Genomic DNA, 14,286 nt, shown 5'->3' on the forward strand with positions numbered 1-14,286 from the left:
TCATGCACACTTATGTTATCTCATAACCAGCTGGGCTAACAGATCAAAACCGAGGAAGGAGATGAAGGAAATTTATCATGCTAAGRTGCTATAGATCGTATTCTGCTCTCTATCATCTTTTTATCTTTGCATGAGCTTTGTCCTAGGATCAAAGATGATTGACCGCATTACAGGAAAAAGAAACAGTAAAAAGATCAAAACATGAATGGATATCCCTCAAAGTCTTTCTAAAGTAGCAAGAAGATGAACAGGAGGGGGAAAAAGGCTACCTTACCCAGATAGTCATTAAGCACCTCACTTACCCAACTAAGCTGATCTCTTGAGAGTTTTTCTTATTGGAGAGAAAGAAGTACTCTAGAAGCCTCTTACTTTCAAGAGTTGTTTTTGGTAAAGAAATATTTCTCTATTTACTATAGCAGGAAAAAGCTGTTTGACTCTGGTGCCTGTGGCAAACTGTAAGCTTAAACAAAGTTGAAGCTTATCTTTGGCTTTCTATAAGGAAGTGGTTTCAGGTTAAGGATAATACAACATGAGGCAGAAAGGAAAAGGAGTAAAAGGAAATTACACATTTAAAATACTCCTACTTTGCCTAAAAACAAGGTACCTGCAAAATAATAATCAACAGGTTTAAAGAGTAAAGGGAATACTACACAAAACAAACTCTCAAGGAAACCTGTTTTTCAAATATAATCTTAAATTAATGAAAAATAACTTGCAGTTAGATGGAAATTTCAGTCTTACAAAAAAGCATTATTATGGCAAATTATGAAAAATTCAATACTTACCATGTTTTCTGGGCATTTTTCACAGGTAACAAATGGCCCACCATTATTAGAAACCATCCTGAATCCTGGCTGGCACACACATGAACGACCTGCAAAAAAATAATTCACTTCTAGTCTGTATAAATCTAAGCTGTTTTTTTCCCCAGAACTACTACTTTTCTKGAGATATATATTTAATCTCTTAGCTACACAAATAAAACACCTAAGTGCCATGTGCATGAAAATTACCTTGCTTTTTAAAAACATAGATGTAGAGACTGTAGGAAAAGGTTTTAGGAAAATGGTATTAGGTTGACTGATACAGTGGAAGAAAAACTACATAGGGCTTGTGTGTTTGTGTTTGYAGACACTTTTCAGAGCTCAGCAGTGTTTCCTCCAAAAGCCTTTTTCCTCCAACATATTGTGGACCCCTCTCTGCAAGTTTAAATACATTTTATTAGCACTTAGAATAGATTCTGGTTTATGTGTTTATTATTTAAGGCCATAGAAACGCACATACAAAAACACATGTAAAATTTTGTAAAAGGTTTTGTAGTCCTAAAGCACTAGTAGGATGTTCATTTGACAAGTTTTACTGAAACAATGTCAGTTAAAATGATCAGTCAAAATGATCAACTATTTAGTGAGCAGGCMCCAAATTCCTATTTACCTACAAAAAAAGAAAAAACCTAATGGGGTTACATCAATACAGATTAGGGCATCGTGATGATCAGGGTGACGATAACTTCATTTTTTTAGGCATCTCGCCTGAAAGTAGATATACAGTCATGAACTGGCCATTGAGGTTTCCAGTGCATGACCAGAGTGGTGCAATTCAAGTGGAACTGAGAGCGGATACAAACAGCAGACTGAGTAGAAGCTACCTAAACTGCTCCAAGAAGATGCTTCACAGAAGTCTAAATTCTTGAGTTCTCTGTGGAGCTTATATCTCTGATTGAAGCCCTGAGCTGAACACTGATGTTAGAGTAAGATTCAAACCTAAATGACTTACAGATTTAGATACCTACATTATCAGTGGACCTGAAAACTCCTACAATACATTTCTTCTCCAGGTAAACAACAGGGTTACTCTTAAGATACCATGAWGGTGGTAAAACAGGTGACCATCTTTCACCTAAGTCTCATACTGAGAGTATCCCACAGAGTGGAGACAAAGGCAAGGCACAACCCAACCTTCTTGCTGTAGCTTTGCTGTAGGAAGTAGAGCATGCAATAGTCCACCAACCAGAACCTTACCTAAGTGAGCATAGCAACCCAGATGATGCATTTGAGGCACCAGTTTCAAAGAAAGCTGTTGGGTCTTAGTTTGATTTGTTAATGTACAAACACCATTGAATCTACCACTTCTCTAAGGCTGAGCAATTGTAAAAGAAGAATACTATCATACCCTCACGTCTCTTAAAGAAAGCAAACATTGCTCCTGTATTTTTCACTTAGTACTGTCAATATGTGCTGTGTGCTCCAAATTCCCACATGGGACTTGGATTAATTTGTGTATGGCCTGAAGGTCTCAGATATTTAAGATCTCAGACACCGGAGTTTTGACAAGAAGCTTCAAGTTTTGGTAGTGTTCGAGAACAGAAGTTTAGCGACCTAAAGAATTTTACTGATAAAAAAGTGGGTACAAAAACACCTAAGGAAAGAAAGATTAAAGGTCTAYGTATACTGTTCTTGCATATACAGCAGAATACAGATATCATATCTGCAGCAGAAGCCCATGTCTTTTAGAGGGTCTGACCGTTTTCACTGCGTTTTCAGATTCGTGCCTGAGAACAACCGTTTTGCAAACCGAAGCAGCCCAGACTGGAGCCCAGACGTAGCGCCTCCAGCCGCCAGGAGCTCCCACAGGGACCGCCGGCCCTGCACGGCTCCCGGGCCCGGGGGACCCCGCGGAGCCGGGCAGCCGCCGCCACCCGCTCCCCCACCCCGGGCGGGTCGCTCACCCCCGGCGCTCGGCCTCTGGTGGGGCCCGCACGACCCGCAGGCCAGGCGGGAGATGTCGAAGTAACTGGCGTCGCCGCAGCCGCCGGGCCGCCGCAGCGGGAAGGAGAAGCCGCGGCCCGGCGGGAGCCGCGCCGCCAGCGAGAGGAGCAGCGCGGCGGCGCCCCAGCACCGCGCCGTCGCCATGGCTACCCGGCGGCCTGCAGCCGCGCGCTCTCATTGGCCGATCGCCTCTCCTACGGAGCCCCGAAGGGCCCAGCCCAGGAAGCGAAGAGTTCGCGGCAGACCGGGGAGGGCCAGCGGAGAGCGCGGCAGGCAGCGCGGGGTAGCGCAGCGTGGTGTGCGTGTGCTGTTTTCCTTTGTAGGAAGTCAGGTAACAGACCGATCGCGCAAAATGGAAAACAGACCTAAAGCCAAAGAAGTTACCGCTTTTCTCACCTGTCATCATGCTTTTGYTCACTTTCCCTCAAACATTACCAAAACTCTCCTGGGTACTCACTCGCACGTCTTTGATTTTCATCACTCCTCACTATCACTTTACTGATAACTGCATGACTATTTAAGTCCATATACTAGCGTTGCTTCAAAGCCTATATGCTTATCACACCAAATGCTTCCTTCCTAATGAGMTTTGTATTGCTGAATTGACAGGAGGTTTTTAAAGGCTGAGATATCGTGTGATTACGCTTAAACACCTTATGCTTCAGTTCCTGTTCATTYCTCTTCTGAAGATAGTAAACACTTGTCACAGATAATTCTGATCCCTATGTTGTGTGCTTTTTTAAACATCTCCAGTCAATAAGAAAACAGCTCCTTCTGAACCAAGTACCCAGGCAGTGAAGCTAGCAAGGTGGGGTTAGGATTACTTCCATAAAAAAACAGCATTTATACCTGCACTAAAAATAATTCTCAAGAATCTCAACTCAAACTTTTTGAGACTTCTACCACCGCTTCTAAACCCTATCATTTGAAGAGGTATGTCATAGTCATTAATATTGTAATAACCAGCAAGCCTCTTGATCCCAAGAGAAGGCAAATCACATCTTCTAGTCAGCCTCATGTCATTTATTTTCTAGCTACTTTCTAAGAATGGAAACACGCTTCTCCAAATGGAAGGACCAATTTTATCAGTTGTTCACAATGTAACCAAACCATCAGTACTATGTAGTTGTATAATTAGATCAGAGAATGTATATCCAAAAGACTGTGTGTGTGCTTTGGATGTGGCTCTACAGAAGACTTCACCAGAAGCACTTTCTAAAAATTCTATTTCCTATGCTCAAGATATAGTTAATCCCAGGAAAGACCCATAAGGGCTACTGGCATGATTAAGGGATGGTGAATTTACCATAACCGAGTTTGTTTTAGTCTATCAGAATGGACCTGAAAAGCAACATAATTGCTGTCTAGAAATACAAGAGACTGTGTAAAACTCAAGGAAATAGAGGTGAGATAAACAGTAGAAAAAAATACCTAATCATAACGACTAAAGCAGCCTGCCTCTCCCTTTCCACATGGACAGCCTTCCCGCTTGCTTTCTCATCTCTCCCTCCGTTTTCTCCCAACATAGACTTGGAGCCAACCCTGAGAAAGTTGAGGTTGTAAATTGGTTTAAATTGCCCCCTGAACTTTGGAAACCACCTGTGAGCAGTAGAGGATGCAAAACCCCATCTCTGGTGCCGGAGGCGCCCGCAGGCGCAGGCGCAGGCCTGGGCCGGCTCCCAATGGCTCCTCAGCCCCGGGACCACTGTCCCTCGCAGGGGCTTCTCCCTCTCCCCTATTCCTGCGCCAGGCAGGCGCCGGGACTGATTGAAGCGGGAGACTGAAGGCCACTGCCAAACAACCGTAACCCTGGCGACCACCGCAGCCGGCGCTGCCCCGCCACCGCGGCGCGGACGACACTGATCTCCCGCCCGCCACCCGCGACGCCGCACCCCAGGCGCGTCCCGCGGCGCATGCGYACTGCCGCAAAACGGCCGCGCACGTTCCGCCCTCAGGACCGCGCAACGCGACACGTTCCTAACACCCGCCAGAGCGCAGCGCATGCGCGCTGGAGCGAGCCGGGCAGGAAGCGGCGCATGCGCAGCGAGAAGCGACAGGCGCGTTCCCGGTCTCTCCTCCCGGAGGCGGTTCGAGGAGGTGCTGCGTGCTCCGGGCATGCGCACGAGCGCGTGGTGGGGGCGGGGCACAGTGCCATTCCGCGCGGCCAGCAGGGCCCGGAAGGATTCGTGCAAGTTCAGCCGCGAGGTCGAAGGAGAGCGCGGGGTCGCGCAGGCGCAGTCCGGCATCTCGCCCGCTTGCTGGGAGGGRGGAAGGAAGGAGGACGCCATCTTGGTGGTGCAGCGCCGGGAGCCGCGGGGAGCGGGGCTCGGTGCGGAGCCTGTCCCGGCGGCCTGTCCGGTGGGTGGCTGGCGCGATGGGGTCGCCCGGCTTGCCCGGSCGCTCTGCGGAGCCGAGGGCGCGGGGTTCGCGCCGCGATCCGCATGCGCGCGGCCGGTTCTCGCCGGCGGAGCGGCTGCGCGGCGGCTGCCCGCGCTGAGGCCACCTCGTCCCGGCTGGCGGCTTTCGCCCCTCGCTGACCGGCGCCCCCAGCGCCGTCCCGGTGCCGCGGGGAGGCCGGGCTTGTTCTCCGAGCGGGGCTGTGTGCGGCGGCGGCGCCGCTTCGGGCTTCTCACCCGCTTTCTCCAGGCAGCAGCGCTGAGRAACGGCCCTGTGCCGAAGGCGGCCGTGCAGCGCGCCCGGCTGCAGGGCTCCCTCGCATCCGTCAGTGGCCTGAAAGCTTTCACTTGCAACAACTTACTTCACTTGCTAAGGCCTGTTTTCGAGAAGACTGGAATAAGGAATTCTCTGACTGACCAATTACTTGTTTACCTGAATATTTCTCAAAAAACAAAATAGYTTTATACTTCTGGTATTTCTGTGGGGATTCCTGTTGAATTGCATGCTTCGTGGCATGCAGATCCTTCTCCCCAGTAGTAAAAGTGCTAGTCTATTTTCGTGAAATATTTACAGGGTTGTTTTTGAGTGAGGCAGTATGAAGTTTTAATGGGATTTGGAATGTCCTCTGCTAAGGCTGTAGAAGCATAGGCACAGTACTACTTTCTGTTTAGCTCAGTTTAAATACAGAATTTCCTGAAGTATTAACGTGCACTCTTCTGTGCTTCTAAATTGTTGACGTGCGGCTACCATCTATTAGCTAAATACTTGTTCTTTGAAGCCCTTGTTCAGTTGATCTGGTCTTAGTCTTGTTATTTTCATTCTGAAAGTCACACTTTGGTCATTCATTTAAACAGCTGGACAGCTTGCCTATGTTTGCTACCGCTTCTTGATTGCTTAACATACAGCTAGTAAAAGCTTATTGYCTGGACTTGACTTTCTGTTTGTGGACCTCTTAATTACCACGTTGTGATCTGGAATCAGTGTGTCTCGTTTGAGCACTGCGGTTTGTATTTTGTATCCATGGCCATCGTGGAGAACTTGACGTTTACCACCAAAGAAGTACTGAGGATATCTGGTTCTGAATGCTGGCTAAAAGTTGGGATAGGAATGCAGAACTGTGAAGTTCAGAAATGCTACAAATACATACGTCATGAAATAGCAGGCCAGCGGATTTGATTTTTCAAGAAACGAAGGTTCTGAAAGAAAATTCTACCCTTGAATTCTCTCCTTGCTTGTTGACACTGCTGTCACATCTATTGAGAAGATAGATTATAGAGATATGGAGAGCTGGTGATTTTCATTGCAGTTATCAGACAGATGTTTTCAGTTTGTGTTTACAAACTGCAGATTTAGAAGCAACATAGAATCAGTTAAAGAACTTGGGCTTTGCTCTAGTTTTGTAAACTCAGGAGGAATGATTAGGTACTGTGATCAACAGAAAACTGCATCAGAAATATTGTTTATTTATTATAACACTTGTTATTGAGCAAGGGTTTTGTCCAGGGGATGTTCTCAGACACTTGTAATCAAGGTTTTGGGCTTTTCGTTTTATTTCTTATTACTTTTTTAAGAGATGTAGCCAGCTGCTATGGAGGCTTGTCTTTATTCTATGAGAGTACTGTGCTATGTATCTTGTGACATTAGATGATAATTAGAAAATTGGGATATGTTCATGTTAGTGAGTCTTGTTCTTATATTTGAAAGACAGTAAACAATTAGGGAAAATAGTGAACTCTACTTTGTAAATTGAAGTGGTCACTGAAGTTTCTCCTTGTTGACTATTTTTGCTCTTTCATGTGATCAGCTATGCTGTATACCCTTAAGTGCAGTGCTGGAATGGTGAGTAGCATACCCTTGTTGTGAAATTTGAAAGCGGGTGGACTTCAGAAGAATGGACATGTACAGTAATCTTGAGATGGACTTGTGCATCTTTCAAGGACTCAAAGAATTGAAGGTTTTCCCCTCACTTTACAATCAGTCTGTTTCATTTCAACAGTTCAGTGTGGCACATCAGCGTGTTTTCACCATTTGCAGAAGTCAACTTAACTTTTGAATTTTCTTTGCTTCTAATATGGAGACACAAAGATGCAATGCATAGCATTTTGCTGTCTTTCCATTGGAACAAGGAAGGAGTTCTTCATGGTGCCTCAAATTGTGGTTTCGTTACAATGCTTGGCTTTAATACTAGCCATTGCTATGGATGAGCTGCAGCAATGTGGCACAGTATGTAAACCAAAGTACGGATATCAGCCATTAATTATGTTTCATTTTCTTTCCACAGTTAAGTTGATTTTACAGAATTTATCAGGTCTTCCAAGCAGAAACAGGTAAGCTGCCAAAAGCTTAACACTTTTCACTGAGTATTGTGAAAAGATCACACACGGCCTTTTCTCACAGACTTGTGGCTGGGAAATAGGAAATACCCTCCTGAGTGCATGTGGCTGCTGCAGTTAATACTCTGACTACATGAAAGAGACAACATTTTTGAACGCTGAGAAAATATACACATTATTGAACAGAACTGATCACTGAGTAGAGCAACTTGACAAAGCATTAAAGTCATCATTGTTGGTGAATTACTTCATTTTTCAGTGATGTAGTTATTCTTTTTTCTTTCTTATTTTATCATCTAGTATTTTCTGCATTATGATAGCAAGTCTCTTGACCAAAGTAAGCAGGAATTTTTTTGTTCCTTAGGATTGGGCAGAGATCTCTGGCATACAGTAATTATGCCGTGAAGGTCTTAGGTGTTCCTTATGTATTGTGGATGGTGAGGAGTGACTTAGGTGTGGATTTTGTTGCCCTTAGGATACGGAATATTGATAGATCTGTGCACATGTGCAGGTGGAGTAGCTAATTGTTCTGACTAATCAACTTCCAGTGAATCCTGCTTTAATCTTATTCTTGTGTGAACTTGTGAGTTTTTTGTTTGATGCCTTTTCTCTTGATTGAGACAAGGACATTGATTAAAAAGGCTCTAGCTTAAGTGTTAAGATACTGTAATAGCTGAGTACTAAAGACGTGCTATCATGTGTACCTTTTTGTCTGCAGGTGATTTTTGCTGTGGGTTGAGCTCAGCATGGCTGTAGTCATCCGTTTACAGGGGCTTCCTGTTATTGCGGGTCCTGCAGATATTCGTCGTTTCTTCTTGGGATTGAATATTCCTGATGGAGGTGTGCATATTATTGGAGGAGAAATTGGGGAGGCTTTTATTATATTTGCAACAGATGAAGATGCACGACGTGCGATGAGCTGTTCAGGAGGGTTTATTAAGGACTCGCGCATAGACCTCTTTCTCAGCAGCAAGACAGAAATGCAGAATACCATAGAAATGAGCCGGAAACGATTTGATCGTGGGGGACGAGAAACTATGTCTTTGTCTAGACGAACATGTAGTAATAATTCCGGTTCATCGGGTGTTGGAGACATTTCACATTTAGTTGCAGCTATTACAAAAGGAATGAGTAAATCTAGTTATGGTCCACCAAATCATCCGGAGGCTGGTTTCCATGCTAATGGCACAAGACATGGTGATGCAGGTATACCTAAATCAAGCTATAACCAGTCAAGAAAAGATTCTCATTCATTTAATCCAGATGATCTTTACTTRTTTCTACGTGGTATACCATACTCTGCAACAGAAGATGAAGTACGTGCTTTCCTTTCTGGGTTATGTGTGGATGGAGTGATTCTGATAAAGCATCGCAATGGCTTAAACAATGGTGATTGCTTGGTAAAATTTGCCACACCTGGGGATGCCTTAGAAGGACTTAAACGTCATAGACAGTACATGGGTCAGAGGTTTATAGAAATAAGTCCATCTACAGAGGAACGGTGGATTGAATACGGTGGGAGAGTAGACATGACAAATGAAATGGATCGCTTTTTGTGCAAAGAACATTCTCCAGCAAGAAGTGCAGGCTACATGCATTCAAGGAAGCATTCTCACTCCAGATCACCAAGGAGACAAAGAACACGTTCCCGTTCACCTCCCACCCAGGAATATTACATACACTTAAGAAATTTATCTACTAGTCTTGAGAAGAGAGATTTGAGAGCTTTTTTCTCTGATCTGGATATTTGCAGCAAACAAATAAAGTTCCTAATGGATAAACATCAGAGGAGGACTAGAGATGCTTTTGTGATGTTAAGGAATGAGAGAGATTATCAGGCTGCTTTGGAATATCATAGAAAGGCTCTTCTCAATCGTCCTGTTTACATTTTTCCAATTTCAAGAAGATCAATGTTGAAAATAATTGATTCTTGTGAGAGGAAAAGATCACAGGAAAGGGATCATCCTGGACAAGGAATACAGGAAAAAAGTTATCGGGAAGGTCATTCTGGTCCTAAGATATGTGTTTATGTAAGAAATTTTCCATTTGATGTGACAAAAATTGAAGTGCAAAAGTTCTTTGCAAGATTTGATATTGATGAAGATGATATTTACTTGCTCTATGATGACAAAGGAGTTGGGCTGGGAGAAGCATTAGTGAGGTTCAAGTCTGAAGAACAAGCCATGAAAGCAGAAAACTTAAATCGGCGAAGGTTCTTGGGAACAGAGGTATTATTAAGACTTATATCTGAAGAGCAGATGCAGGAGTTTGGTGTAACTGTTCCATTGTCTGGACCAAGTGAAATGCAAGGTCATTCACTGGCATATGACAGAGGTGAGCTTTCCCGTCCAGTTGGTTCACCATCTGGCCCACCACAGGGACCACCCATGCATTCATTTGGTCCCCCAGGGAATTTTAGGCATCCTTCTGAATTTAGGCACCCCCCTGAGGACTTCATGTGCCCTCCTGAGGATTTTAGAGGTCCTCCACCACTCATGGATTTTGGTGGTGACGGTGAACCTTTTGGCAGAATGGAGTTTGGAAATAGTAAAATGGGAAGTTTTCCTGAAGGAAGATTTATGCCAGATCCAAACTTCAGTGGCGGTTCTGAACGCGTTGTTCCTATTCGATTGAAAAATTTACCATTTAAAGCTACTCCTAATGAGATTCTGGATTTTTTCTATGGCTACAGAGTCATACCAGAGTCGGTTTCTATACAGTATAATGAGCAAGGATTACCTTCTGGTGATGCCATTGTTGCTATGACAAACTATGAGGAAGCTATGGCTGCTATTAATGAACTGAATGATAGGCCAATTGGTCCACGGAAAGTTAAGTTGAGTTTGCTTTAAAGGAGGAAAAATGMTCTAGAATAAAGTATTCTAGATTTGACAGTGTTGACAGTTATTTTCACTTTTTAAATTACTGGACGATGCAGAAGAAACAGTTCCCATCAACGGTTGTAAATAGTCTCTAGTTTAGTTGTTTAGTTCTGGTTGAAATATCTGTACGGTTAAGATATCTGAGAACTGTATTGTGCCTGCTTCTTGTGGCAGAGAAGAGCCCAGAAATTCTGGAGGACACTGAATATCAAGGTATAAAAGCATGGAGTTGCAATGCTTCCTTTTTTATTTTTATTTTTTTCCTTTTTCCCCTCCAGTTTGCTTTAATTCCATGTCCCATGACTTTGCATCAAATAATCAAAAATGTAAGTGCTGAATGATTGACCACACAAACAGTTCAAGTAGAAAAACTTCAGTGCTGCCTGCATTAGTAGATTACACTTTTTATTGAAAATAGCTTAAAAAATAAAATTGACTTAATTTTTTGTGTAAACTGTTCAGTCTTGGTTCAGTTTCATGTGGTTACAGGCATCTCAATGGGGGGGTGAAGGGGAAGGTGAAGAGCTTCTTGTTCACATTAGCTGGCTTTGCTGGCTTGCGACTTTTTAAAATAACAATAAAAAAATCCACTAAATGTGTGTCTTTGTTTAAAACTTGCATAATTACTATCTCAGCTACCGTGCTCAGTATATGTCAGTTTTGAGAAGGATGCTGGCTGTTTTCTATGGGAAGAGTGAACTACTAAAACTTGTCAGCATAGCAGTGACTGTTTAGATTGTAGTGACTCCAAATCTGTGTTATCTATTGGTTTGATAGGCTTTCTTGATAGTGTATATTGACATTGAGATTATACAAGGTAGCATTTGGAGTACTAGGGAATTCTATGAAACGTTGTAATCCCCCCCTCAAACTAAGCCAGCAAACTTCCAACACATTGATGAAAACTGTAGCGTTAGCCTTTGTTCAGGTGATAACTGAAAAATCATAGATTCATCGAGTAGTTGAGGTTGGAAGAARCCTTTAGAGATCATTTAGCCGAGCCCCCAAGCTCACAGCAGGGCCAACTGTAGAGCAGYTTACTCAACACCTTGTCCATTTGGGTTTCGAGTATCTTCRYGGATAGAGACTCTACAACCTTAACTGCAGCAGCTCCATAGCCTGTTCCAGTGACTGATCACCCTCACTGGCAGTCAACCCTTTAATTACTCCCTGTGCATGAAGTCATCAATTACTAGTTATTTGCATAAACTCTGGAAACAAAAAAAACCCCACTTTTTGTTTTAAAATTTTTAAAAGACTAGTGTAGCTTTGTTTCTTTTGCATTTTATTTGTCTGTTATAAGCGCTAGGAAAAAGTTTTAAAAGAAAATCTTGTAGAAGACAAGTTTATATATGTAGATTTCTTTGGAGATAAAAACTTAACAATGGCCAAATTTTCAAAATCTGGATACAGTCGAGTAGGAGTCAGCTTTGGAACTGTACTGTATTCTGAATGTTCCTCCAAAATTAAATAGTTTTTAAAARTTCCGTTGCTTTTTCTTCCCAGTTGCACTAAAGGGTTCAATAAACACAAAGCTAAGAGACTTTACAGGGAAAATGAAGACATCTGTTACCAGGAATCCTCAAAATAAACTYACGTGGCCCAATCATGCAGTTGAAAACTTCAGTGTGGTTCTTCTTTTAAGTAAATATGATCTTTACTATGAATTCTTGCCTCTCTATTATCAGCTGAATGCAGCTCATCTCTAGTTAATCAGCTTTTGATGATGAGTTGTTTTTAAAATTCTTTCGGCTAGTATACATTGGAGAATTTTAAACAAAAAATAAATCAGTAAAATTCCAACCTTTTAGAATAGAGTTGCTACACAAAATAAAAATTTTTAATTAAAAGAACTTGGAGGTTGGAGGGATAGGGCAAATTTAGTAGTTTATTTATGGCTTAGGCTTTTTCTAAAACAAAAGCTTACATTTATGTCAGTGACATTATCTGTTCTCCAAAAAGTCTGAGTAACTTCTGATAAGGTACCACTAATTTTTAGGAGTGTCCTCCCCCCCCCCCCCAAACACAGAAGCAGACACAAAGCTCATAGTGGCCAAGGTCGTAACTGTGTAATTTAAAGATTTTGTTTGCTTGCCTAACAGCTAATTTGGCTTTGAAGCCAAACAACAACTTATGACTATTTAAATTAATCTATGAAATGTCAGATTGGCAAGTGAAAAAGATTTTTTTTAAGATCCATAAAAACTAAAGCTGTACTTCTTCCAAGTATGCTTAAATGATCTGAAGCAGAGGGGTATTGGGAAAGAACGTCTATACATCAGTCAGTTATCAAGAAGGTTACTGAGACAGTGGATTCTAAACTTGCAGCTATAAAAAAAAAATAAATGCAATTTATGCTGTTAAATATGTCTAGCTTAAGTATGCTTAATTTGCGTCTGCTTTTGCTACAATTGTCGAAAAGTTCTGATTTGATGGTAGCGACCTTTCTTTTTTTAAAAACTAGTAAGTGATCGTTTATGAAAGCAGCTTAAGGCATTCAGGAGATCCTTGACATCTGCTGATCTGAAGAAGACAAGGTGATCCTACTCCCAAATGGATGGTCCAGCATTTTCAAYGTAGCAGCAAAATACACCTATCAAGAACTGATAAAAGCCTGCATCATCTAGACCTGAGCAGTCAGAAATATACATAAGAACTAGTAAGAGTCCTTTAGATCTTGCACTAAGCAATTAAGCCGACAGGAAAAATTTCTGCATAAGTATTTCCAGGCATTATTTAATATCTTCCATTTTCTTAAGTCATCCTTTGATACAGAAGGRTTTTTYYCCYYYTTTTTTTTTCTCTTTCCTGCAGCGGTTGTGCAGGGATGACAAAACTTAAGCAATATGTGCTTATTCAATATATAGTGTGAGAGGTGTGTAAAGGTATCTTACATGTTCAGGTTTTCTTAGTACATGAGAGAAGAAATTAGTAGAAAATCTCAAGAATATTGATGAAAATATTTTAATGACTTTTTAGAATTTCAGACCTAAAACTTTTAAAAATATCTGTTTTAGACTTTTATCTCTCCCCTTATCAAGATTTTAAGTTTTTTTGCATCAAAAAAAAAAAAAAAAACTCTTAGCAGGGAGGTTTTGTGTGTGTGTGTATATATATACATATATATATATATATAAGCCCGTATTTCTGAATGTTAGACTGGCTGCTGCTTCTTCAAAAAAAATTACCTCAAAATATTGCTTCAGAGTAAACTGAAGCAATGTTACTGTTGTATAAATTACATGTGAAGAGTTGGTGCTTCAGTGATGTCCAGCTATTACAGTTTTGACCTTGATTTATGGTTAAGTGTAAAGGTGAGTGTGAGAAAGTACTAGGGGGCAGGTAGGTGTGTATAAAATTTTTCTTCCCTATGTTTYAAGAGTAAAATAAGTCTTTGCTTTGAAAACTTACTATATGGTTTTTCTATTTCTTTGATRAGATGACTGAATGTATTTGTCAGAAGGAATTTGAGTAATTCCATAATTACATTCTGAATTCCTCTTCCGTCTTTAAAATGCATTAATCTCCTTTTTGTCAATAGTTTCTAGGTCACTTGTCTGTCCAACATGCAAATTTAAATCATCTTACACAGGATAAAAAAGCAGCCCAACTCTCTTATTTCTCCCTTTCTGTAAGTTCTGTAATTCCCAAAGTGGACTCTCCGTGAAGTAAACAAGGCGAAGGAATTTAAGCTGCTCACTTAAAATTTTCCCTTTCTGTACCCYGGCTACTAATCTTGTAGTGGGATCTAATCTAAATGCTACTTCCTCCTTTACTCAGAACTCCTTTTTGAAAGAGTTCAGAAATAATTTCCTATTATATCTAGACTATACTAACTCCTGGTATAGTCMGCATACTAACCATCTACTCAGGAGATGGATTACATGACTTCACTGAATATGAAAT

The 14,286-nt window shown here is 41.8% G+C and overlaps 2 protein-coding genes across 2 annotated transcripts in view; one reads left to right on the top strand and one right to left on the bottom strand.

Annotated features, from left to right (window-relative positions):
* TMEM67 (transmembrane protein 67) overlaps nucleotides 1–2,918 on the bottom strand; it is a 31,729-nt gene extending 28,811 nt beyond the window's left edge. Inside the window, exons 1-2 of the mRNA XM_085306437.1 lie at nucleotides 2,729–2,918; nucleotides 786–874 (exon numbers count right to left, since the gene is read on the bottom strand). Of these exons, the coding sequence (XP_085162563.1) occupies nucleotides 786–874; nucleotides 2,729–2,912 (273 nt within the window). The 5' untranslated portion in view covers nucleotides 2,913–2,918. The remainder of the gene's footprint in view (nucleotides 1–785; nucleotides 875–2,728) is intronic.
* A 2,057-nt stretch (nucleotides 2,919–4,975) lies between these two features.
* Nucleotides 4,976–10,979, top strand: RBM12B (RNA binding motif protein 12B). Its single transcript, XM_085306545.1, has 3 exons — nucleotides 4,976–5,126; nucleotides 7,447–7,492; nucleotides 8,217–10,979. The coding sequence occupies exon 3, from the start codon at nucleotides 8,245–8,247 to the stop codon at nucleotides 10,348–10,350; it is 2,106 nt and encodes a 701-aa protein (XP_085162671.1). The 5' UTR covers nucleotides 4,976–5,126; nucleotides 7,447–7,492; nucleotides 8,217–8,244; the 3' UTR covers nucleotides 10,351–10,979.
* Nucleotides 10,980–14,286: the final 3,307 nt, after the last annotated feature.

This window comes from Rhea americana, unplaced genomic scaffold, assembly GCF_003343005.1.
Source record: "Rhea americana isolate MKP2758 unplaced genomic scaffold, rheAme1 scaffold_0, whole genome shotgun sequence".
Taxonomy (NCBI): Eukaryota; Metazoa; Chordata; class Aves; order Rheiformes; family Rheidae; genus Rhea; species Rhea americana.